The sequence below is a fragment of the Terrapene carolina genome, unplaced genomic scaffold (genome assembly GCF_002925995.2).
Source record: "Terrapene carolina triunguis isolate 2854851 unplaced genomic scaffold, T_m_triunguis-2.0 Scaffold96, whole genome shotgun sequence".
Lineage (NCBI taxonomy): Eukaryota > Metazoa > Chordata > Testudines > Emydidae > Terrapene > Terrapene triunguis.
Window position 1 is genome coordinate 35,851,881 of NW_020664447.1, and position 23,430 is coordinate 35,875,310.

A 23,430-nucleotide genomic window follows, 5' to 3' on the forward strand; every position below is an offset into this window, starting at 1 on the left:
TTCAGCACGCCACCTCTCCTCTCGCTCATATTGGGCTTTTTTAAAATCAGTCATTGACTGCCTCCACGCATTCAGCTGTGCTCTGTCAGCGTGGGAGGCAGTCTGAAGTTCAGTAAACATTTCGTCACGCGTCCTTCGCTTCCTTCTTCGAATATTCACTAGCCTCTGCGAAGGAGTAAGATTTGCAGCTGGTGGAGAAGGGAGAGGTTGTTAAAAAAGATACATTTTAGAGAACAATGGGTAGACTCTTTCACGTTAGATTTTGCTGTTCACAACATCACACAGCACATGTGCTTTCGTTACAAGGTCGCATTTTTCCTCTTATATTGAGAGTCTCCTGGTTTGGTGTGAGAGATCACTCACGCAGTGCCAGGACACAGATTTCAGCTTGCAGGCAGCCATGGTAAGACATATAGTCTTTGGGCTTTTTTAACCTTCTTAACATGTGGGGATGGTTTCAAACAGTTCTGCCCTCATTTCCCATACCAAGCACCCGTGCCATTTAAAATGGGTTTGCAATGTAAAAGGAGGGGCTGCGATTTCAGGTTTAACATGCAGCACAAACCCAACTAACTCCCCTCCCCCTCACACCCAATTCTCTGGGATGGTCACTTCACCCCTCCCCCCCACCGCGTGGTTAACAGCGGGGAATATTTCTGTTCAGCAGACCAGGAAGGGGCACCTCTGAATGTCCCCTTAATAAAATTGCCCCATTTTAACCAGGTGACCGTGAATGATATCACTCTCCTGAGGATAACAAAGAGTGATAAGGAATGGATGTTGTCTGCATGCCAGCAAACACCGGGACCATACGCTGCCATGCTTTGTTATGCAATGATTCCAGACTACGTGCTACTGGCCTGGCGTGGTAAAGTGTCCTACCATGGCGGACGGGATAAGGCAGCCCTCCCCAGAAACCTTTTGCAAAGGCTTTGGGATTACATGAAGGAGAGCTTTCTAGAGATGTCCCTGGAGGATTTCCGCTCCATCCCCATACACGTTAACAGACTTTTCCAGTAGCTGTACTGGCCGCGATTGCCAGGGCAAATTAATCATTAAACACGCTTGCTTTCAAACCATGTGTAATATTTACAAAGGTACACTCACTAGAGGTCCCTTGTGCACCCTCAGAGTCTGGGAGCACGCCTTGGGTGAGTTTGGAGGTTACTGGTTCCAGGTCCAGGGTGACAAACATATCCTGGCTGTTGGGGAAACCAGTTTCTCCGCTTCCTTGCTGTGAGCTATTTTCATTGTCTTCATCATCATCATCCTCGTACCCCGAATCCGCTTCCCTATTGCGTGATTCTCCATTGATGGAGTCAAAGCACAGGGTTGGGGTAGTGGTGGCTGCACCCCCTAGCATGGCATGCAGCTCTGCGTAGAAGCGGCATGTCTGCGGCTCTGCCCCGGACCTTCCGTTTGCCTCTCTGGCTTTATGGTAGGCTTGCCTTAGCTCCTTAATTTTCACGTGGCACTGCTGTGCGTCCCTGTTATGGCCTCTGTTCTTCATGGCCTTTGAGACTTTTTCTAATATTTTGCCATTACTGCTACAGAGTTCAGCTAGCACTGATTCGTCTCCCCATATGGCGAGCAGATCCCGTACCTCCCATTCGGTCCATGCTGGAGCTCTTTTGCGATCCTGGGACTCCATCATGGTTACCTGTGCTGATGAGCTCTGCGTGGTCACCTGTGCTCTCCACACTGGGCAAACAGGAAATGAAATTCAAAAGTTCGCGGGGCTTTTCCTGTCTACCTGGTCAGTGCATCTGAGTTGAGAGTGCTGTCCAGAGCGGTCACAATGAAGCACTGTGGGATAGCTCCCGGAGGCCAACAACGTCGAATTCCGTCCACACTACCCCAAATCCAACCCAGAAAGGCCGATTTCAGTGCTAATCCCCTCGTCAGAGGTGGAGTAAAGAAACCGGTTTAAAGGGCCCTTTAAGTCGAAAGAAAGGGCTTCGTCGTGTGGACATGTCCAGGCTTAATTAGATTTAACGCTGCTAAATTCGACCTAAACTCGTAGTGTAGACCAGGCCTATGTGTAAAATGCTTCTGTACATGAAAAGTCTAAGTACTATTTAATGTTGGCTTCAAAATGATGAGATGGAGAGTTTGGGGACCAGTTCAAACAATCTGGGATGCCTTGGGGAAGGGGAAAGAGCGGATTCTCCTTGCAATCTCCATCCCCCTCCCCCACCACAATGATGAGATCCTTAAAGATACAAAGTTGGGGGGGGGGGGGAAACTAACTTTATTTTCCCCCCATCCTCACCTGCCTCCATGTCTGTTGCATTTTTCTACTTTAAAGTGGGTGCAGTCTTATTCATCCTGCCAGGAAGTTGGCAGGAAGGTTTTTATTTTTTTCATCTTCTTTTCCTAAACAGTTTGAGGCAACCTCCTATTTGTGTATGTGTGCCTTATTTCTGGGAAAGGTGGGAAATGGGGGCTGAGGGGTGAAACGGCAGGTGTTTCTTCCCATCTCATCACTTTTTTGCAGACAATCATTAAGATTTGGTCTTGTGCGGGGTATGTGGATTATATGGATGTTGGTGTGGGATATTTATGGAACATAGCACAGTGGGTTAATTAAATGTGCCATGGTGAAGTCTATTGTGTGCTCCCCCTTTCTTTCTGGAGCTGAATTTCAGCATGTCCCCCATAAATTGTGCTTCAACATCTAGAGATTAAAACATCAGAGGATGGGATGGATTTTCTGACCTAACTACTGGAATTAGAGACCTGGTGATGGTTTTGCTAAGTATGTTGGTGATGGTAGCTGGAGAGTTCTTGGGTGAGCCGCTTCGGCATTCATTGTACAGCACTTGGTCCCAAACATAAGAATGACCATACTGGGACAGACCAATGGTCTGGCTAGTCCAGTGTCCTGTCTTCCAACAGTGGCCAATGCCAGATGTTTCAGAGGGGATGAACAGAATGGCAATTACTGAGTGATCTATCTCCTTTGGTCCACTCCCAGCTTCTGGCAGCTGGAGGCTTAGGACACCCAGAGCATGGGGTTGGGTCCCTGTCCCTGACCATCTTGGCTAATAGACATTGATGGACCTATCCTTCATGAACTTATCTAATTCTTTTTTGAACCCAGTTCAACTTTGGCCTTCACAACATCCCCTGGCAACAAGTTCCACAGGATGACTAAATTGTGTGAAGAAGTACTTCCTTATGTTTGTTTTTAAACCTGCTAATAATTTCTTTGGATGACCCCTGGTTCTTGTGTTGTGTGAAGGGGTAAGTAACACTGCCTTATTCACTTTCTCCACACCATTCATGATTTTTATAGACCTCTAGCATATCCCACTTTTAGTAGTTTCTTTTCCAAGCTAAACAGTCAGTCTTTTTAATCTCTCCTCACATGGAAGCTGTTCCATCCCCCTAATCATTGTTGTTGCCCTTCTCTGTATCTTTTTTTCATTTGCAGCATAGCTTTTTTTTTTTTTTTTTTTAAGATCGGATGACCAGAACTGCACGCCATATTCAAGGTGTGGGTGTACCATGGATTTATATACTGGCATTCTATTTACTGTCGTCTTGTCTATCCCTTTCCTAATGGTTCCTAACATCGTTAACTCTTTTGACGGCTGGTGCACATTGACCAGATGTTTTCAGAGAACTATCCACAATGACTTCAAGATCTTTCTTGAATGGTAACAGCTAACTTAGACTCCATTTTATATGTATAGTTGGGATTGTTTTCCACTGTGCATTCCACTGTGGAGGAGGGGGGGAATAGCTCAGTGGTTTGAGCATTGGTCTGCTAAACCCAGGGTTTTGAGCTCAATCATTGAGGGGGCCATTTAGGGATCTGGGGCAAAAAGCTATCTGGGGATTGGCCCTGCTTTGAGCAGGGGATTGGACTAGATGACCTCCTGAGGTCCCTTCCAACCCTGATATTCTATGATTCTATTTATCAACATTGAATTTCATCTGCCATTTTGTTGCCTGGTCACCCAGTTTTGTGAGATCCCTTTAACTCTTCAGTCTGCTTTGGACTTAACTACTGTATCTTGAGTAGTTTTGTATCATCTGCAAATTACACCACCTTATTGTTTACCCCTTTTCCCAGATCTCTTATGAAAATGTTGAACTGCACTTGTCTCACTACAGATCCCTGACCCTTATTCCTACATTTCGTTTCCTGTCTTTTATCTAGTTACTGATCCAGGAGAGGGCCTTCCCTCTTATTCCATGATTGCTTACTTTGCTTAAGAGCCTTTGGTGAGGGAGGTTGTCAAAAGCTGTCTGAAAATCCAAGTATGCTACATCCACTGGATCACCCTTGTCCACATTTGTTGACCCTTTCAAAGAATTCCAGTAGATTGGCAAGGCATGATTTCCTGTTACAAAAGCCATTTTGTCTCTTCCCCAACAAATCATTCATTTATTTGTCTGATAATTCTGTTCTTTATTATAGTTTCAGCCAATTTGCCTGGTACTGAAGTTAGGCTTACCAGCCTGTAATTGCCAGGATTGCTTCTGGAGCGTTTTTTAAAATTTGGCATCACATTCGCTATTCTCCAGTCATCTAGTACAGAACCTGGTTTAAGTGATAGTTTACGTACCACACTTAATAGTTCTGCATTTTCATATTTAAGTTCTTCAGAACTTTTGGGTGAATATCATCTGGTCCTGATTTATTACTGTTTGCTTAATCAGTTTATTCCAAAACCGCTTTTATTGACACCTCAATCTGGGACAGTTCCTCAGATTTGTAACCTAACAAGAATGACTCAGGTATGGGAATGTCCCGCACATTCTCTGCAGTGAAGACAGATGCAAAGAATTCATTGAGCTTCTCAGCAATGGTCTTATCTTCCTGGAGTGCTCTTTCACCACCTTAATCATCCAGTGGCCCAACTGATTGTCTGGCAGGATTCCTGCCTCTGATGTACTTGGTATTTTCCCCTCTACAAGGATGTTAAATGTAATACAGTATTGTCGTTATTACTGAGTAGTTCAGCTATATTCATCTCTTGGACCAGATGCTGTGGTCCACTTAGGATTAAATCAGGAATTCCCTCACCTCTTGAGGGTTCCAGGACTAGCTGCTCTAAGAAGCAGTCATTAATGGTGTCTAGAAACTGTCTTGGTATCCTGTCCTGAGGTGACCTATACCTAGTCAATATGGGGATAGTTGTAATCCCCCGTTATTATTGTTTTCTAGTCTTATAGCCTCTCTGAAATGCTCTGGGATATTAATCAGTCAGTCACCATCCTGGTCAGGTGGTCAGCATATTCCTACTGGTATACTCTTATTATTCAAGCATGGAATTTCTATCCATAGAGACTTAATGGTACAATTTGAGTCATTTAAAATTTTTACTATATTTGACTCTCTTTCACATATAGTGCCGCAACCTATTCTGTCATTCCTATAGATTTGGTACCCTGGTATTACCATGTCCTAATGATTATCATTCTACCAAGTTTCTGTGATGCCTATTATATCAGTATCATTTAATACTAGGCACTCAAGTTCACTCATCTTAGTAGTTAGACTTCTAGCAATTGTATGCAAGCACTTATAAAATTTTGTCACTTTTTAATTGTCTGCCATTATGTGATGTAATTGAATGGGACTTCCATTGACTGTTTCTCTTCAGTTCTTACACGTGCTTTATCAACTTCTATCCTTTCCACTTCCAAGTAGGACTGGAGGCAGATTTGTTTTTGCTCTGGCCCTGTACTATATGGAATTGCTTCAGAGTTCATTCCAAGCCTAGCACCAAATCTGTGCATGTGGATTGAGGGATGTGCATGTGTGCACGCCATCAAGTTCCATAGGAAGGCTGTGGTTCCCAGTGGATTTTAATTATAAGGCTTCCCCATCCCCTCACTTTCTTTGGCTCTGAAGGCTTCAGTACTATTTAAATTATCACTAGGGGAAGAGGAAAGAGTTTTTTTCCTTCAATCTAATTTTTAAAGTAATCACAGCCCTATACAGTAGGTCTGGGGCGGGGAGGGGGTCAATATGTTGCCTTACCATGGAAGTGCAGACTGCTTTACTGTTTCTCTAATAATTGGAATCACTGAATTTCTGATTGAGGAAATAGGGGATGACACTTCAGAGGGGAAAAAAGTTCCCCAAAAGGCATTTCACTAGAATTTGATAAGGCCACTTTCCTAATGCAAATTTTATACTGCTAGGATAAAATTACTACTACTACTACTACTACTACTATAATACTAGCATATTTTTATCATGGTTAAACAAATGTAGTTAACACTTTTTTTAAAAAAAGTGAACACATTTACTGCAAAATAAGGGTAAATTTTGAAACTCTTGTGGGCTTTTAAATCCTGTACCAAATACAAATATTTAAAGCCAATGGTATCTAAAAAGCAGGCATTGTTCTTTCTATGCTTCTCGCTTGCCCCTTTTTTTTTTCCTTTTTTTTTTTTTTTTTCTTTCTCCTCATTTCACTTGGCTTGGACAATGAAACTAGACTAGCCATTTTTACTTATTAATTTCTACAGGTTCGCTTTCTGTGTCTCCTGCAGTAGCACAAGGCTATTGTGTTTGGGTTTCCAACATTGCCTAGAGAGATCTGAATTCAATACCCAATTTTTTTTCATTTAAATAAAATCCATGAAAACAAATTTCTAGCCATATTAGTTTTACAAACTTTTTAAAAAAGGCTACATTTGGGGGCTTCAGTGCTTAATTCTTTAAAGAAGTCTCCAAGATCGGTAAGAGGATGAGGGATACTGTGGAGATGTACTGTAAATAATTTGCAATACTGCTGCAAACTTTTTTTCAAGTGAGACATGAATTGGCCTCTGAGAGCAGGACCTCAGTTGTCTGGGAGAAGCACTACAGGCTGCAGCATAGGGAGAGATCTTCTGTCTAACCCTCTGGGCTAGTGGAACTCAGATTAGCAGGAGGGATGAAGAGGAGATTGGCTGGCTGCTCTGGTATGTTGTCAAAAGCACCAAAAAGTGGCTCAGAAAGGTTTGTAATGGAAAATCCAGCTAAGGTCACATGAGAAACTTCCTGTAAAAAAACAAGGAGTCTGGTGGCACCTTAAAGACTAACAAATTTATTTGGGCATAAGCTTTCGTGGGTAAAAACCTCACTTCTTCGGATGTTGTTTTTGTAGATACAGACTAACATGGCTACCCCCTGATACTTGCTGTAAAAAGCTGTCTAAGCAGAATGAGGAATGCAGAGCAGTAGCTCTTGCTATTTACTTCATGGATGGTGTGCAGGCCATTTGAGGATAGAAATGGGAGAAGTAAGAAAAGCAGTGTAAATGCCCAAATGATAATGAGAATAATAGAACAGGGCACACTATTGCCCCCTTACACAGCCACCTGTCTTACTAACCCACCTAGCATTCTTGACACTTTAACCTTCAGAACTGGGTTCAGATAGCTTCAGTTAACCTGTGTCCCAGTCTAAACGAGTTTCATGATGATTTGTTGATTTGTGTGTGTGTGAGACAAGCACCATGGAATTTGGCATGGTTCGTTGTGATTGGCAGATTCTTTTCAGGAAGGGACTAGAACAGAGGACAAGGTGCAATGGATGAAGCTGCAATTCAGAATTGCATAGCACTGGAAAAAACGCTGGGGAAAGGAGCAGGGAAGGAATAGTACTAGGTGATGGCGAGGTATCTCACAACCTTGGGAGGTGTCACAAACACCTGTCCTTAACATGAGGAAGCCTGCTTTGGATTAGCTCCCTGAAACCACCAGCCTCTGGTAACACAAGCACTGCCTTCCAGGCCTCACTCTCTGTGAATGGATTGGAGGTCGCCACACACCACCCCTTGAGTCCAGCTCCTCTGAACACTCACAGAACTGACTCATGATTCCCAAAGGAATAGTACATCTCAGCTTGTAAGATTCAACTCTGGATCGCCAGTCTACTTAACATACTGCACTTGTAGATAAAGATAATGCACTTGTTCTAGTTTTTACTATCCAAGAACAGAGATTCAAGTGATAGAGTAAGACTAGTGGAAGGAAATGGTTGTATGTGAAACAAAATCACGTCATGCTTTCTAGAGCCTAAACTTACACCACAAGGCATTCCCCTGTCTCCTACAAGAGAGCTTAACTCAAGTCCTTTTCCCAGCATTTTCAACCAGTTTGGCTTGGATCCCTTCTTCTAAAATAAGCCAGCTGGTGGCTTGTCCTCGCACATTGAAGGAATACCTGGGAGTTCATCTGCACCTCAGTTATATTTTCAAAGTTCATTCTTACTCCAAACAGGATAACCCCTGCTGGTATCCTGCCCCTGCAATCTTTTGATTAGCATTTTGCTCAGACTGTAAATGAGGGTCCATTGTGAACAATACAATTCTCAATTTGCATATGACCAGCCAGAGTGAGATAAGTCTCTCTTCTCCCATGCCTGCCAGGGGTATGTGGTTCACCTTTTGGTGACTTGCTTTAACTCACAGGTCTAGATAACAATTTTTAGTGTGTGTATATATACATAACTCTTCACATGTTCCTATAGACATCTCACAATGATTTTGATGGTCAGTGTGACTTTGTCACATACGTCTCTAATAAAAGCCTTTCTCTGGCAGACTAGTAGATAAACGCCAGAACCAGGGGATCGCTAACTCTAATGTACCCCTGTGCCCTCTGGCATCAAGAGGTCCTTCGGTCGCAGTGATGTTATGGAATACAGGGGTATATTGGTAGAGCTGCAGGAGGGACCCAGGATTGAAATAGTAGCGGCTGCTGTAGACCAGGATTGAGCTGCCTTTCCAGAGCTATGTGAAGGAAGATCACACACAGGATACAGCTGCTCTATCCCTTGCTTGCTTAAGCCATTGCTATATTCTCCTACTTCTCCAAATCCTGGGCTAGTGCCCTAGCCACTGGGAAATCCTCCTTACTCATGTGTGAGATAAGTGTGGTTTGCTGGGAAGGAGGCAATTGAGACCAGAAGAGGGATTTCTTCTGTTGTTCTCTGAAGCACTGTTACAAGGACAGAGTGGGCTCAGATGACTTGCATTCATTACTGTTGCCACAAAGAGCTTCAGAAAACCCTTCTCTGATGTTCTGGGCTCATCTTTCAGACAAAAACCATTTGTTTCCTCTCCAGAGTCCAGGGCATTACAACCAGAAGTGAATGAACCCACCTTGACATTGAGGTTCAGTCACAAGCTATCCAGATTTTTGGACACGTGTCTGAGAGCAATCTGAAAGTTGAGTGCTTCCAGAGAGCCCAGAAATACCACAGGAACAGTCTCTCATAGCATTTCAGTACTTAAGGTCCTGGGCCCATTTGGAACCCAAAATGCAGAGGGACTAAAAATGGAAAATTAATGGTCAAGAAAGTGGAAAATTCATCTGAAACTCAAAAATTAACCAAGGTCATTCTAGCTTTTAGTTCTAACTGATTCACCCATTGCTAATCACAAGGGAAGGTATAACACACAAGGTCAGAAAGCAGAGTTGCTTTGAACAAAACCAATGTCTATCACTTTCCTCCCAGGGGTCCAGCTAGACTCAGTGGTAATCAGGAGGGCATCAGGTAGTGCCTCTCCTCTACTTGCCTGCTGTGATCAAGAAAAGTCCACACTACCACCATTTCAACCCTACCATGTGGGTAAATTATTTCCCATCACAATAGCTGTCAACACTTAACCCAGTGTAGTACAACCAGGCTAATGAAAGGTAAGTTTTATTCACAACACAATGTTTGATTTGATTTAATTGCATGCAATTGAGAATTAATTCATGTTGGGCAAAGTTGTATGTTACTTTAAAGTGGTTTCTATTTCCAGTATTTTGTGTGTGTGTGTGTGTGTGTGTGTGTGTTAATTCCTTTTCAAGCTGTATTTAACCTGCTGTGATCTTCCTAAACAATACAGACTGTACTGGGTAATCTGTACTTTTTTGCTGCTTAGTGCCATAGGGCTTGTTGCCATGGGCTCATGGAGAATTACATTCTTCCTAGTTTTCCCCAAGCAGGTTTTCAGAAAAGGTGGTTGAGGTTTAAACAAAATCAATTCCAGACAAACGAAAGTGAATGTTACTAATCACATTGCTGCTTTGGGTGCATGGCTCAGTGTGGCTTTTCATGGCATGTCTCGTTTTGTCCCTTCTGTGTCCACTGTCAAAGTTGGACCCCTTTACTTGGCAAGCTGGCATTCATGTAGTTGACCGCAATCCCAGAAGAGCAGCATTTTTTTTCAGTGCATTACTTTACTTGGAGTTTCTTCATTCCAAGAAGCAACTGCTGGCACAGTGGTCTACCAGCCCTGCTGTGGTACAGAGTGTGCTCTTAAATCCACGAAAGCTTATGCTCCCAATACTTCTGTTAGTCTTAAAGGTGCCACAGGACCCTCTGTTGCTTTTTACAGATTCAGACTAACACGGCTACCCCTCTGACTCTTAAATCTAGTGCTTCACATATGCTTTTCTTAAAGTGACCTGAGGCTTGGGAGTTAAGCTAATACTGATTGTCAGAAATGTCTTTTGCTCATGTTAAGCAAGCTCACATTCTAACATCCTCCTATATAAGGCTGATTTGATAGAACACATTTTTGTACCAGGGGTTCCTGCACAGTAACTTTATTCCTTACCAAACTAGCCGTTCAGACAGGACTTCTGCATATTGCTTGTTCTTTTGAAGGGTGTTGTATTACAAAAAGGGGGTGCCATCTCTGATTCCTTTTCCCTAGGGATGTCAAAATATTGGAGCCCAATTCTGCAAGATACTGATCAACTCATGCAAAGTACTGAATGAGTATCCTCTGCTCCCAATGACTTCTGTGGGAGCAAAGAATGTTCAGCACCTCACAGGGACTGAGCCCCAATTTTGTAGCATTTCTGATAGATTGCTTCTTTAGAATCCCCAACAGTAGAGCATTCCACACTCAAGAGGAATTTCCTGAAGCAAACCAAAGACTAGATCTCACTGTGGTCACATGTGGAATATTCCTTACTTCTGTTTAGTATGCATTGTGTAGGAAAAATTGTAGTGGTTTTGTTACCAGTGAGAGGTGTTGTGGCTTCAAAAAGGATGTTGGAAAAATCTGAAGAGGATGTGGAAAAGAGCTACAAGAATGATTTGAAGTCTGAAAAACATGCTGTGAAGGGTTCTCCCTCCCCCCCACCCCCGGGGTGCCATCTAGAACTGGGGTACCACTGAGCCCACCTGACCCACTAGCCTGGGCTCCCTTTACACTGTACTGCTGTGACAGGCTCTCAAGCCCCTTCCAGCACACAAAGGTAGGGACACTCAGCTGCAGCTTCACACAGATGCTGAGATCAGCTCTGCATGGGAAGGCTCAGCTAAGGAACTACCCAGTTACTCAAGTGCACACTCCCCTTTGAAGGGTAAACCCAAAATTCTATAATCTTGTGCTGCACAGGGAACTGTAAAGTGTAAGCTCATGAAATTCGCCCCCTCCCTCAATGTGGAGGAAGATATGCAACAGCTTTGTGTCCTCAGTTAAGATTTCCACACACTAGTTTTTAGACACAATAAAAACACATTAACTACAAAAGAGAGATTTTTAGCGATTATAAAGTATAGCAAACAGATCAAAGCAGATTACCTAGCAAATAAAACACATGCAATCTAAGCGTAATATACCAAAGAAATTGGATATGTATAGCAAATTCTCACTGTAAATGTTTTTAGGCAGATTGCAGAGATTCTTGAAGGCAAGCTGCACTTGTTTGCAGATTAAAACTCTAGGTATTCCTTTCACAGGCTAGGAATCCCTCTAGCCTGGGTTCAACCCTTCTCCCACAGTTCAGTCCTTGTTTCTCAGGTGTTTCCCTGACCAAAGGAGATGCTTGGAATCAGTGAAGAAGAACCATGATGATGTCACTCCCCTGCCTTAAATAGCTTTTGCATATGGCGGGAATCCTTTGTCTCCCAGTTTTAGTTCTCACCCCTTTCAGTGGAAAAACACTGGTATTCTATGATGGAGTCCAGTACCAGGGGATTTGGTCACATGTCTCTATAGGGCCATAGCAGCCATGACTCGGAGGCTGTTTGTAGCGTCCTCAGGAAAGCTCCCCAGTGGGAGATAAGCATTTTATCAGACCTATTGTTCTTCCTAATGGCCCTTCCCAGCCAACCATCTTGACTGATTGCATTCTGTCTAGTGGGCATTCCCCAGGTATAAACACATTTGAAATAGAAAATATTATCTATGCATCTAACTTCAGATACCAAAATGATACATGCATACAAATAGGATAATCATATTGAGTGAATTATAACCTTTTCAATGATATCTTACATGACCTAACTTGTATAAAATACATCAGTTATGCCATAATTATATTTATATAAAAGATTACTATGAAGAATATGGGGCGTAGTGTCACACATGCCTCCTAGTGAAAGACTTGAGTTCAGTCTATTCAGTTCACCCAAGAGAAAGTTAAAGGTGATTTTGATATGTCTTCAAGTACCTACATGGGAGAGGATTCTAATGATAGGTAGCTCTCTAAACTATCAGAAAAAGGCATAATGAGATCCAGTGACGGGAAACTGAAGCTAGATAATATTCAGACCAGAAATCAGGTGCAAGGTTTTTAAAGTGAGTAAGTAACAATTGGCAGCACTTACCTAGGATGTGGTGGATTTTTCCATCACTCGAAGGCTTTAAATAGAGACTGGATGCCTTTCTAAAAGGAATGCTATAGCTCAAACAGAAGTTATGGTCTTGATGCAGAAATTTTTGGATGAGGTTATATGGCCTGCGTTATACAGGAGGTTAGACTAGATCTAATGTTCCTTTCTGGCCTTAGTAATCTATGAATCACTGTAGACCATCTTTATAGCTGGTTTTACAGTATCTGTTAGCGGCATCTGAATAAAACTGGAACTGGCACCATGTGTGCGTGCGGGCATGTACACCACATGTATAGAGTAGCTCCACTGTACATTCTCTGCCTCTGCAATGTGCTCTGAAGACTGCAATTGTTTTCTTTTCTTGTGGAAATGTTGTTCTGAATGTAAAAGGAATGTTTTTCTTGCCTCTCTCCCCCCGCTCCTCTTTTATTATTGAATGAGCCAGGAAATGTTTGGTTTTTGTTTCTAATCTGCTATTGGATATGAAGCAGTTATCAAACGCCCTGTCTGAACAGCAGTCACTGTGTCGTCTGAACATTGTGTGTTTGTTTTTTAGTGCAATGTTGTTCTGAGCTGTTCCTACTCCATATTGGGCACCCTAGTGCTTCTTATTTGAAACTTCTGTTTTCCCTAACCCCAAAAAGACTGGTTGAAGGTAACCCAAAACTACTGTTCAGCCCCCTAATATCTACTTCACACATGCACATGCGACTAACTCCTCTCCCATTTCCAGTTTATCTTGTGGCAAACAACCCCTTGATTCTCTTTTGTCAAATCCATTGTGAAGGGGTGATCCAGACAGCTTGTTAAAAGATTTTTAGAATGGTTCAGAATCTCATTCTGGCAACTCCAGTGTGGTATTGAAGAGATTCCCAACAATAGCTTCATTCTCTGGACAAGAATTAAGAGGCAGAGGAGCCTGCCAGTGACTACAGTTTTAATGTTTTCATATTCTAATGAATTTGACAAGGGCAGGAATTTATTCATGGGGCCAGTGGCTGGAGTGTTAGCTTCTGTTTGATTTCACACATTGTACTGAGCAGGGGTGGGGAGGAGGATAGAGGGAGCCACTGTAGCACTTTAATTAATGTGGGGAACAGTGATAAAGCAATTTTTGTTGGGTGCATCCTTCCTGCTTTTCATTCTTCAATCAAGGCATAATGGAGATGGCATATCCCTTACTCCTGAAGAATAGAAATTGCGTCCTCTTGCCTAATTACTAAGTCAGGTAGGAGCAGGTGTCCTTTTTTAAAGTTAATTTGTAGTAAATAGCATAGTTCTGAAAATCTGTAAAGGCCTTGTTGGGTTCAATCTCTTTCCCCCTCAGTCATTCCATATCATCATATCTGCTTGGGGTTTATAACTTAAAATGTTCAGCTGTCAGCCAGACAGATTCACGGTGGAGTCTGAAAGTTCAGCTGTATCTTTGACTCCTACGTCTTCACCAGTAATGAAGATTCTGGCTGGAACTTAACTAACAATTTTGTTGTCAGTGCATGAGACAGAACAGGATCCATTGCTGTCCCCAATAACTGTTGATTTTCAAGGCTGAGGGGAGCAAAAAGGAGCTGAACTTAAAATGTTTCCAATAAAAGTGGATGATACTGAACATTTATAGGAAGATAACACCCAAATTCGATTCTGCATTTCCACAAGAAGCCGATCTGTGGCGTAAGGTCAGTCTCTTTCTGGGAAACTTTTTATTAAGGCACAGTTACCATAACATGTTAATGCTTTTTCTGACTGACCATGTTGTGTATTCTGGCCATTGTGATTCACTCATAACTATCCCTCACCCTGCACAAAGCTGTGGATTAGATTTAAATAAACATCAAAAATTTCAGATACCAATTGGAAAGTACACAACTGTTTGGAAAGCATCAAGAACTCTCAAAATTCCTGAGATGCAGGAGCTAGATAAACATTTCTAACCATCACCTGGCTTGATTTCGGGGGGAAAGCTGACCTTTTCCAATTACCTGCCATTAGAAATCGTGCTAGACCATCTGCTTTCCTACCTTCCCTATAAATACTGAATATAGAAATATAAAGTGAGAATGAGATGGGTTAGATTCTTCCAGGCTCATAATTGCACTCTTTGGGTGCTGGACCAGCATTGTTCTGACTCCTAAACATTCTGTGGTCAAGTCTAGTGTCCTGGATCTTAATCTCCCAATGTTATGGTTTAGTAAGCTTGAGGTTTCTAAAATGTCTGTTCTCAATTTCCTGGGCAGTTGTCTGAGCCCCATGCATGAGGGGGTAAAAGAGGCATAGATGAGCCCAGTATCAGCTAGTGAGAGCCATGGAGCATGGCACATAGTCTCAGTGCAGCAGCAGGAAGCTATCCAGGGTGCAATGTTGGAGAAGCAATGTGATGCAGTGTTGCCAACCCTTGAGATTTTTATCACGAGTCTCATGACGTATGGTGGTGTACTTCAAGCCCTGGCTCCTGGAGATTACACGAGGCTTTCAGCTTGCTATTTTAATGAAAGTTTCCAGCCCTCATGATTGTGGAGAAAAGCTTGAAAATGTGACCCCAGGGTCTCACAAACTCAAACAGAAGGCAAAAAAATGAACCTCAACTTTTTAAATTCTCATGATATTTGGGGGCCTGACTTACGATTTTTTGAATATTTGGAGTTGGCCATACTGCTGTGACAACATCAGACAGCACTTCTGCCAGCACGAGGAGCCCTCAGCCATCCTGACCCCCCTGGAAACAGGAAGGAGGCCAAAAATCAAAGGGGGAGGAAAGAAAGTAGAAATTGGGAAGAATAATGGGAACAAGGGGAAGAGCCTAGTTGATGTGATGGTGCTTCCTTTTTGTGGATGGGGCAGTTGACAAGGCCACACATGGGGGCCCTGTTCGTTCTTTTCCTGAGCTCATGTAGGGCCTGAGCCAAAGCCTGTTCAAGTCAATTGGTCTCCATTGAGGTCAATGGGCTTTGGATCAGGGCCTAATTTCTGCGTGTGGCCTGGCTCATGGCCACTAAGCTACCTGACAGTACAGGTGGATGATTAGAAAAATCAGTTTGAAAGTTTCATAATTTATTTTTTAAAATTCTCTAATGAACGTGACACCTATAGGGGCTGCATGATTGTGTGGCATGAAGGAGTTTTATCAGCTTATTTGTGCAAAACTCACCCTTGGATAATTCAGTCACCCCAAATTTATGCCAATAAACAGCTTATACAACACCATTATATATTCAGTATTTTTGTGTGAATTGTAGTAAAACACACCCACTTAAATGTCTTTCTAAACTCTCTGGCTTAAGGAATACAATGTGATCTAAATTACACTTGCAACACCCTATTGCTCAGTTGTCCCAGATAATGCATGTGTTCAGATGCACTGTACTTCACAGAAAACATTGCATATGCACAATTTTATATTTTTTATATATAATAAGAATAAAAATATAGCATGTGCCATTAAAGCAAACACTTAGCACAAAATGTTATAAAACACCTTGCTGCTGTACATTCTGAGTGAAGGAACCACATGTCAATGCTGTGGTGTATAGTGCCCACTTCTGAAATAATAGCTCTGCAGAATATTGCATTGCAAAAGAAAATGTCCTTGTCTATATGTAATGCCCTCGGACAAAGAATTAGAATCCCAATCTCAGTAACTCTTCTAATCCTTGGGCAAGATTTTACTGGTGGTGGTCTTGACACTAGCACCATTTAGTGTGTTTTCATGTGTGTCTCTGTGAAGCACGTACACCTCTACCTCGATATAACACTGTCCTCGGAAGCCAAAAAATCTTACCGCGTTATAGGTGAAACCGCGTTATATCGAACTTGCTTTGATCCACTGGAGTGCGCAGCCCCGCCCCCCCCCCCACCCGAAGCACTGCTTTACCGTGTTCTATCCGAATTCGTGTTATATCAGGTCGCGTTATATCGGGGTAGAGGTGTACTTACCAAAAATAAACACAAAGTACGTTGAAAAACAAACAGTTCCTTTATATGTCAGTATTTTACTCTGGTGTAAGCTTAGAGTGACTCACAAGAATCATTACCAAGTGATGAATGGTTCATTACTTTCATGCACCATAAATGCAATCTGCGATCCATTCCATGATGTATTGGGAAGGAATAAAAGTGAAAGTGTGCAAACAGCAATAACAATGACTAGAAATGTGTGTGCATGTGCGCATGTACTTGCTGTTGGTTTTGGCCACAAGATGAGGATTTGCCTTGAGGCAAAATGATTGCCTTATAAGTTAGTATAACCCAAGACACACACAGTGCTGGGTTTATACTTGCTCTTGGATCACATTTTATGTGAAATATGCAAAGCCTTTTAAAAGCTGCTCATAGTCTCTGACCAAACTTGGCTACTTTAGGAAATTGGGTCTAGCTATTGGACAGAGACTACAAATGCCCTAGGTCTGAAGTGGCCCCTAATGAATGAAGTGCAATAGTGGGTCAGTGCCACTATCCTGCCTGACTGATGGGAACTTCACTCAGAAGGCTTGAAAAAGAGATGGACCGACAGAGTCCAGCAGTAGTTAGGTTGATCTCATTGCAGAACTGAGTCTAAGGAGCCTTCTCTAAGTTTACAGTGGTGTACTGTGAATACATGCCCACCACTAAGGTACTGGAAGTACTGCTATGCAAACCCAGCCAGTGTTGAAAGTGTGCGGTTGGAGTTCAAATGCTGCCTTTTAGTGCAATGCAAATGGCTTAGCATTAACACAACCACTTGAGTAGTGCGGGCTTTTGTCTGTCTATAATATGAAGTGAAAAAGTGTGACTGTCAGCCACCTGCTGACTAATTCATGAAAATCTGGAATGGCTTAGTTTAATGTGGTAAGAGTTGTGCTGCCATCTGATCAGAGACCCACACTGACATTGCTAGGGATACCACCCTGGTAGCTTTGATGGCTTACCTGAAGCCTTTAAGTATTTAAAATCCATGGGCGTACACAAATGCAAGCATATTTTGGTTGTTCCTATCTGCCAAGCTGGAATGCTAATGTGCGGTAAGTGGAAAGTGTTCAAGCTCACCTGTAAAAGTGGCAATATCAAAACAAGGCCTGTTACCACTTTATCCAGTGACTGGAAAAACTATTGTACTCTCAAACATCTGCCACTCAGTGTGGTGTTGGGCCTGGTGATTGTGGTGGCAGGGATTGGGGAAGCCTTTATTGAACCAGCATGCAATTGAGAGGGATAGTACAAATGCCAATCATATCAGTTTATATGTATGGAGAATGGTAAGTAAAATGGTGGCATGAATAAATATGAACCAAAGGAAGGGACAGAGTGAGGTGTAATGCTACACACCATAGATAAAATGTAAAAGATTGCTAAGGGGGGAGATGATTGAGGTCTATAAAATCATGTCTGGTGTTGAGAAAGTAGATAAGGAAGTGTTTACTACTTCTCATAACACAAGAACTAGGGGTCACCAAATGAAATTAATAGGGAGCAGATTTAAAACAAATAAAGTATTTCTTCACATAACACACAGTCAACCTGTGGAACTCCTTGCCAGAGGATGTTGTGAAGGCCAAGACCATAACTGGGTTCAAAAAGGAACTAGATAAATTCATGAAGCTAGGTCCATCAATAGCCATTAGCCAGGATGGGCAAGAATGGTGTCCCTAGCCTCTGTTTGCCAGAAGCTGGGAATGAGCGACGGGATGGCTCATTTGATGATTACCTGTTCTGTTTGTTCCCTCTGGGCACCTGGCACTGGCCACTGTCGGAAGACAGGATACTGGGCTAGATGGACCTTTGGTCTGACCCAGTATGGCCATTCTTATGTTTTCAGAGGAGATTCGGTCAGTTGCTTCAAGCCCTGATCTGGAGACTGATTAGAATAAAGGAGAAGAACCTTTCTTTAGCCAAACATAAAGTACCACCATTGTCCAAACCAATGTCTGCCAAAACTGAAAGCATTTTTTTTTTTTTTTTTTTTTTTAAATTCACAATCTCCCATGCTGAAGGGATGGGCCTCCCAAGCTGAGATTCACTTTTAAGGTGCTGGGTAAGCAAGGATGCACAAGAGCTAAGGTAGGAAGGCATTGTGGAGGATACTTTGAGAAACAGTGTCAGTTATTGCTCTTTCCTTTCCTGAACAGGTGCAATGCCATACCTACACCGGATACTGTTGGTGTGTCACTCCCGATGGCAAACCCATCAGCGGCTCTTCTGTACAGAATAAAACTCCTGTATGTTCAGGTACTGTGGCGTGGGATTAAATAAGCATTTATTTGATTGATGATTTAAAATATTGGTGGAAGAGAAGGGGAGGGGGAGCTGTTCTGTTCCTAGTGCCACTAGTTCAGTATTTGTGAGTGACTTTACCAATTTGCCAAACTAAAGTTGCAGCTGTGCCCACTACTCCCACTCAGTTGTGTGCACCCTAGCCATATGGCAGCTCGTGTTCCCAATCTCTCTCTCATGGTTGTGGCAGCTCCATGGTTGATTGGAGTGCAGACATGCAGTGAAAGACTTACAGAAGATAGTTAAGGTAGGGAAGTGGAACCACAGCCTGGAATCCAGGGATGGGCTATTTTTTTACTTACCCATAAATCCTCTGAAGTACCGTTATGTTTAAAGAATGGGGCAATACAGGTTTAAATATGGTAGACGTGGTAAGTTCTTTGCGGGAAGTAAAGCTCAGCTACTATTCAATTGGTGCAGAAGGACAAGAAAAAGTTAGAGCCTCTCTTGTTTCACCATTGCCTCGTAAGGGGGGAGGGATAGCTCAGTGGTTTGAGCATTGGCCTGCTAAACCCAGGGTTGTGAGCTCAATCCTTGAGGGGGCTACTTAGGGATCTGGGGCAAAATCAGTACTTGTGCCTGCTCGTGAAGGCAGGGGGCTGGACTCAATGACCTTTCAAGGTCCCTTCCAGTTCTAGGAGATAGGATATCTCCATTAATTATTATAACACAATGGACACAACTTTCAAGTGAACTACTTTCACGCCTCCAGTTTACTGACATGCTGACCTCTTTCTGTGTACATGGCTGCTGTTCCAGTTCCATGCAAGAGAGGGCTGCTAGATGTCAAGGTTTAGCACTACTTCTCTTACTCGAAGGGAAAAAGAGTGGCTTGCAGCAATGCCTGGAAACACTATAAAACGAGCTTCATCCCAGCCATTCAAAGCACCATTGGCTCTACCCTTCTGTCTCTGGAGAGATGATTCCTTCAGAGGTGAGGGTGTCTTGGAGCGGCAGTGAATGTCCAGCAGAATGAACAGTTCATGAGTATATTCTTGTCGAGGTGGTTTTATTTTGCTGGCAAAGCAGGAGAGTTTTGTCGGCAGAAGGAACATTGTAGTGTGTACACCTCTGCTGTTTTGTCGACAAAACAATGTAGTGTAGACAAGGCATAAGGATCACTTGTTTAATGTGACCCTGATTTGACTGCCTTAATGCGTAAAACTGTTCCTTGTGCTGCCTTAAGTGTTTGCCATGGACTCCTACAGTGGAGTCTTGGAACCCTAGATGGGGTTGCTGGAAGGTAAAAACAAACCCTGGAGATTAGGCTATTGAAGTATATTTCTGTGACTGTGTATGTGCTGTTTGGTCATGCTGCCTCTAAACAAACCATGTCTTGATATATTTTTTTTGTTTTGTTTCTCTCCCTTTAAGGTTCAGTAACTGATAAGCCATCGAGCCAGGGTAACTCGGGGAGGAAAGGTGAGTGGAGTTCTGTGCTTCAATATAGTGTGTATTTGATTAGGGTTGCCCAGCTAAACCTCTTGAGACCTGATAGAACTTCTGTTTTAAAACAAAGTCCTAGAGAGACAGTCTTACACTTACTCCAAAAGCATGTGGAATAAGATGGCATCAAGTCCAGTACACTGCATTCATGGGATATAACTTTGCTTTTATGAGGAGAACAGGGTTTGTAGAGTCCCCTGGAGGGGCAACAGATTCAGACTAACCTTCATTTCTTTGCTTTTTCTTTTATTATTGACACTTATTTATTAAGCTCACCCAGAAACAGATGCAGTCTAGTGGTGAGCACACAGGACTAGAAGCCACGAGCAATGATGTGATACTTGTGGCAAGTCACTGAAGGTGAGATTTTCAAACGTGTCTGCCAGGTAAAACTTCCATTGAGTTCAGTGGAAGCAGGTTAAGGCTGGATGCTTGTGAAAATGGCACCCCAAGTCCTTTGCTGCTGCATGAATTCTTTTGTGGAAAGCATTAAACAGAAGACTTCTCTGCCACTCCTTCCTCCCCCTATAGCTCCCTTCTTCTCCACACCCCATCCTCCCTGAGCTAAAGACTAGAAATGTCACCTCTACTCCTAAATTGTTATACGCATTCCTTGACTTGTAAAACCAGCTTGAAAAATCTTGAACAGGATAATAAATGCTGATGGGATGGGGTGTGGGGAACAGTAGGTGTTAATGGGAAATCATTGAGTCCCATCTCCACCATACACCCCAGCCCCTAGTTCAGTGTCGTCATCTGTTTCTCCTTGCTTCAAGAAAATGGCTTGTGGTGGGGATGAAGGCCACTTCCTTGGAAAAAGCTCTTGCTATGATAGCTGAAGCAGCATTCTTATTATTTTCTTTTCTAAACCAATAACCTTTGATGCTTTGATTCCCAGGAAAATGCCTGCCTCAGGGAGGTTAAAAAGTCAGAAGATTTTTTTCATGGAAGGCTGTCAAACTAATCTCTAAAACCACTTAAAATGGTAGATATTAGCCTTTAGATTGTTGATCTTTATTTGATGAGGCTTCGGAGAAAGGGGGACGTTGTATTTTTAGTCAAATCAATATAAATTTCAAGAATGCATTTCTTCTCTCCATGTACATTCCCCATCATATATTGCACATGTAGGGCATTTCTTAGCAAGATATTATGTGGCTCAGCTTGAGGCAGGGGAAAGAAGTAGTGCATGGAAAATATTTGGCTTTTCTCAGATAAAACAACGCAGAATAATACTGGTCAACCTGCTTCTTATTTTAGGCAAAGACATGTCTCTGTAAACCTGTAATTGTGTCAAATCTGAAGCCCTGTATAATATGATATATTAATACTGTATGTTCAGGTGCCTTGTAGGTCTAGCCTTAAGTACAGGCAAATCAAGTTGCTGTTTGGGGCATGGATTATCATAGAACCCTTAGAAACTTTCAATTCTGTCCTAGTCTCATCTGCTGATCACAGGGCTAGAGTGTGAGGCAGTTGGTACCATTCTAATTTCCACTGGGCAGAAGGAGCAATTGGAAGAAAACTTGTGCTCTTTCTTACCCTTTCATCCCTTTATATAACAACTTGGGGGCAGGAGGAAAGGAGGGAATGAGTGAGTAGGTACAGTAACTCCTCACTTAAAGTCGTCCCGGTTAACGTTATTTCATTGTTACCTTGCTGATCAATTAGGGAACGTGTTTGTTTAAGGTTGTGCAATGCTCCCTTATAACGTCGTTTGGCAGCCACCTGCTTTGTCCACGGCTTGCAGGAAGAGCAGCTGGTTGGAGCTAGCTGGTGGAACCAGAGTGGACCAGCATCCCACCATCAGCTCTCCGCTCCCCTAAGTTCCCTGTGCGGCAGCTGCCCAGCAGGCTATCAATTGCTGGCAGTTCAGCTGTCCCTCCCCCCGCCCCCACTGCCATGTGCTGCTCCTGCCCTCTGCCTTGGAGCTGCTCCCAGGAGCCTCCTGCTTACTGTGCAGGGGAAGGGGGAGGGGCTAATGTCAGGGTCTCCCCCTCCCCCCTGCTCCTGCACCCCACCTACCCCATCTCCATGGGCAGGAACAACATGACAGGACTCAGGACGGAGGGAGCTTCCTGGGAGCAGCTGCTGTCTCAACTTGCTGATCTACTTAACAAGGCAGTGTACTTTAGAGTGCGGTCAGTGCGCACCTTTAAAGGGTCAATGCGCATCTCTGTCTCACACAGGGTATGTGTCTGCCATGCTGTCTCCCCTCCCTCCATTCGTGCTGCCTTGTAGAGTGTGAGGCTACATTAACAACAATGGGTTAACCCTTGAGGGCTCAGCCAAAAGCTAGTTCATAGTTTAGCAGTAAGGCATTCCCTGGGAAATATCCCATTCACCACCTCAACCAAGCTTCACAATCATCATCGCTGTGTACAGTATTAATTTTTTTGTTTAAAACTTACACTGTGTGTTTGTTAGTTAGTTAGTTAGTTCTGGTGGAAAAAAATTTCCCTGGAACCTAACCCCCCCCCCATTTACATTAATTCTTATGGGGAAATTGGATTCACTTAACATGGTTTCGCATTAAGTCGCATTTTTCAGGAACATAACTACAACGTTAAGCAAGGAGTTATTGTAGAGGAGTAGGCTGCAAATTGAAGGCTAGCCCTGTCTGTTAGAATCACGTATCGCTTCTCCTTGTCATTGGTGCTTTGCAGAGCACCATTGCAAGAATATGCTGTACCTAGTTATGTGGCCACAGAACCATTTTGAGCTGTAGCTGGCAGTTTAGGGAAAAATCCAATTCCCTCCAGCCCAGCATGCCATAGACCCAATATAAATACCCCAACCTCTCTAATCATACCTTTGTTCCTGTCTACTTATGCAGTCATGCAACCAACTTCTCCCTTTTCTCCATGTCAGTAAGCAAAGTCTTGTACACAGTTCTATAGCATCGCTAGCTAAGTTGTAAGACTCATGAGTGAGTTTTGGGGGTGGGGAGGGGAGGGGAGATGTTTCACTGTGTTTTGGTTCAGTTACTTTAGGTCTTGATATGAATGGCAGCTCCATATAGAACAAATGTGTTTTTCATAGCAGTGCAAGAGAAATCCCTATGTGCCCTTGGTTCAAAATCCCAATCTGAAAGGGCCTGTTCTCTTGTAAAGGGGCTGTCAAGGCTGGATCCCCACTTTGAACTTTAGGGTTCAAATGTAGGG

At 43.0% G+C, this 23,430-nt stretch overlaps 1 protein-coding gene across 3 annotated transcripts in view; it reads left to right on the plus strand.

Annotated features, from left to right (window-relative positions):
- The window catches only part of SMOC1 (SPARC related modular calcium binding 1), a 184,529-nt gene that overhangs the window by 78,023 nt on the left and 83,076 nt on the right, over positions 1 to 23,430 (plus strand). For all 3 annotated transcript variants that reach the window (XM_026651224.1, XM_026651225.1, XM_026651226.1), the window contains exons 4-5: positions 18,676 to 18,775; positions 20,195 to 20,242. In XM_026651224.1, coding sequence (XP_026507009.1) covers positions 18,676 to 18,775; positions 20,195 to 20,242 — 148 coding nt within the window. The remainder of the gene's footprint in view (positions 1 to 18,675; positions 18,776 to 20,194; positions 20,243 to 23,430) is intronic.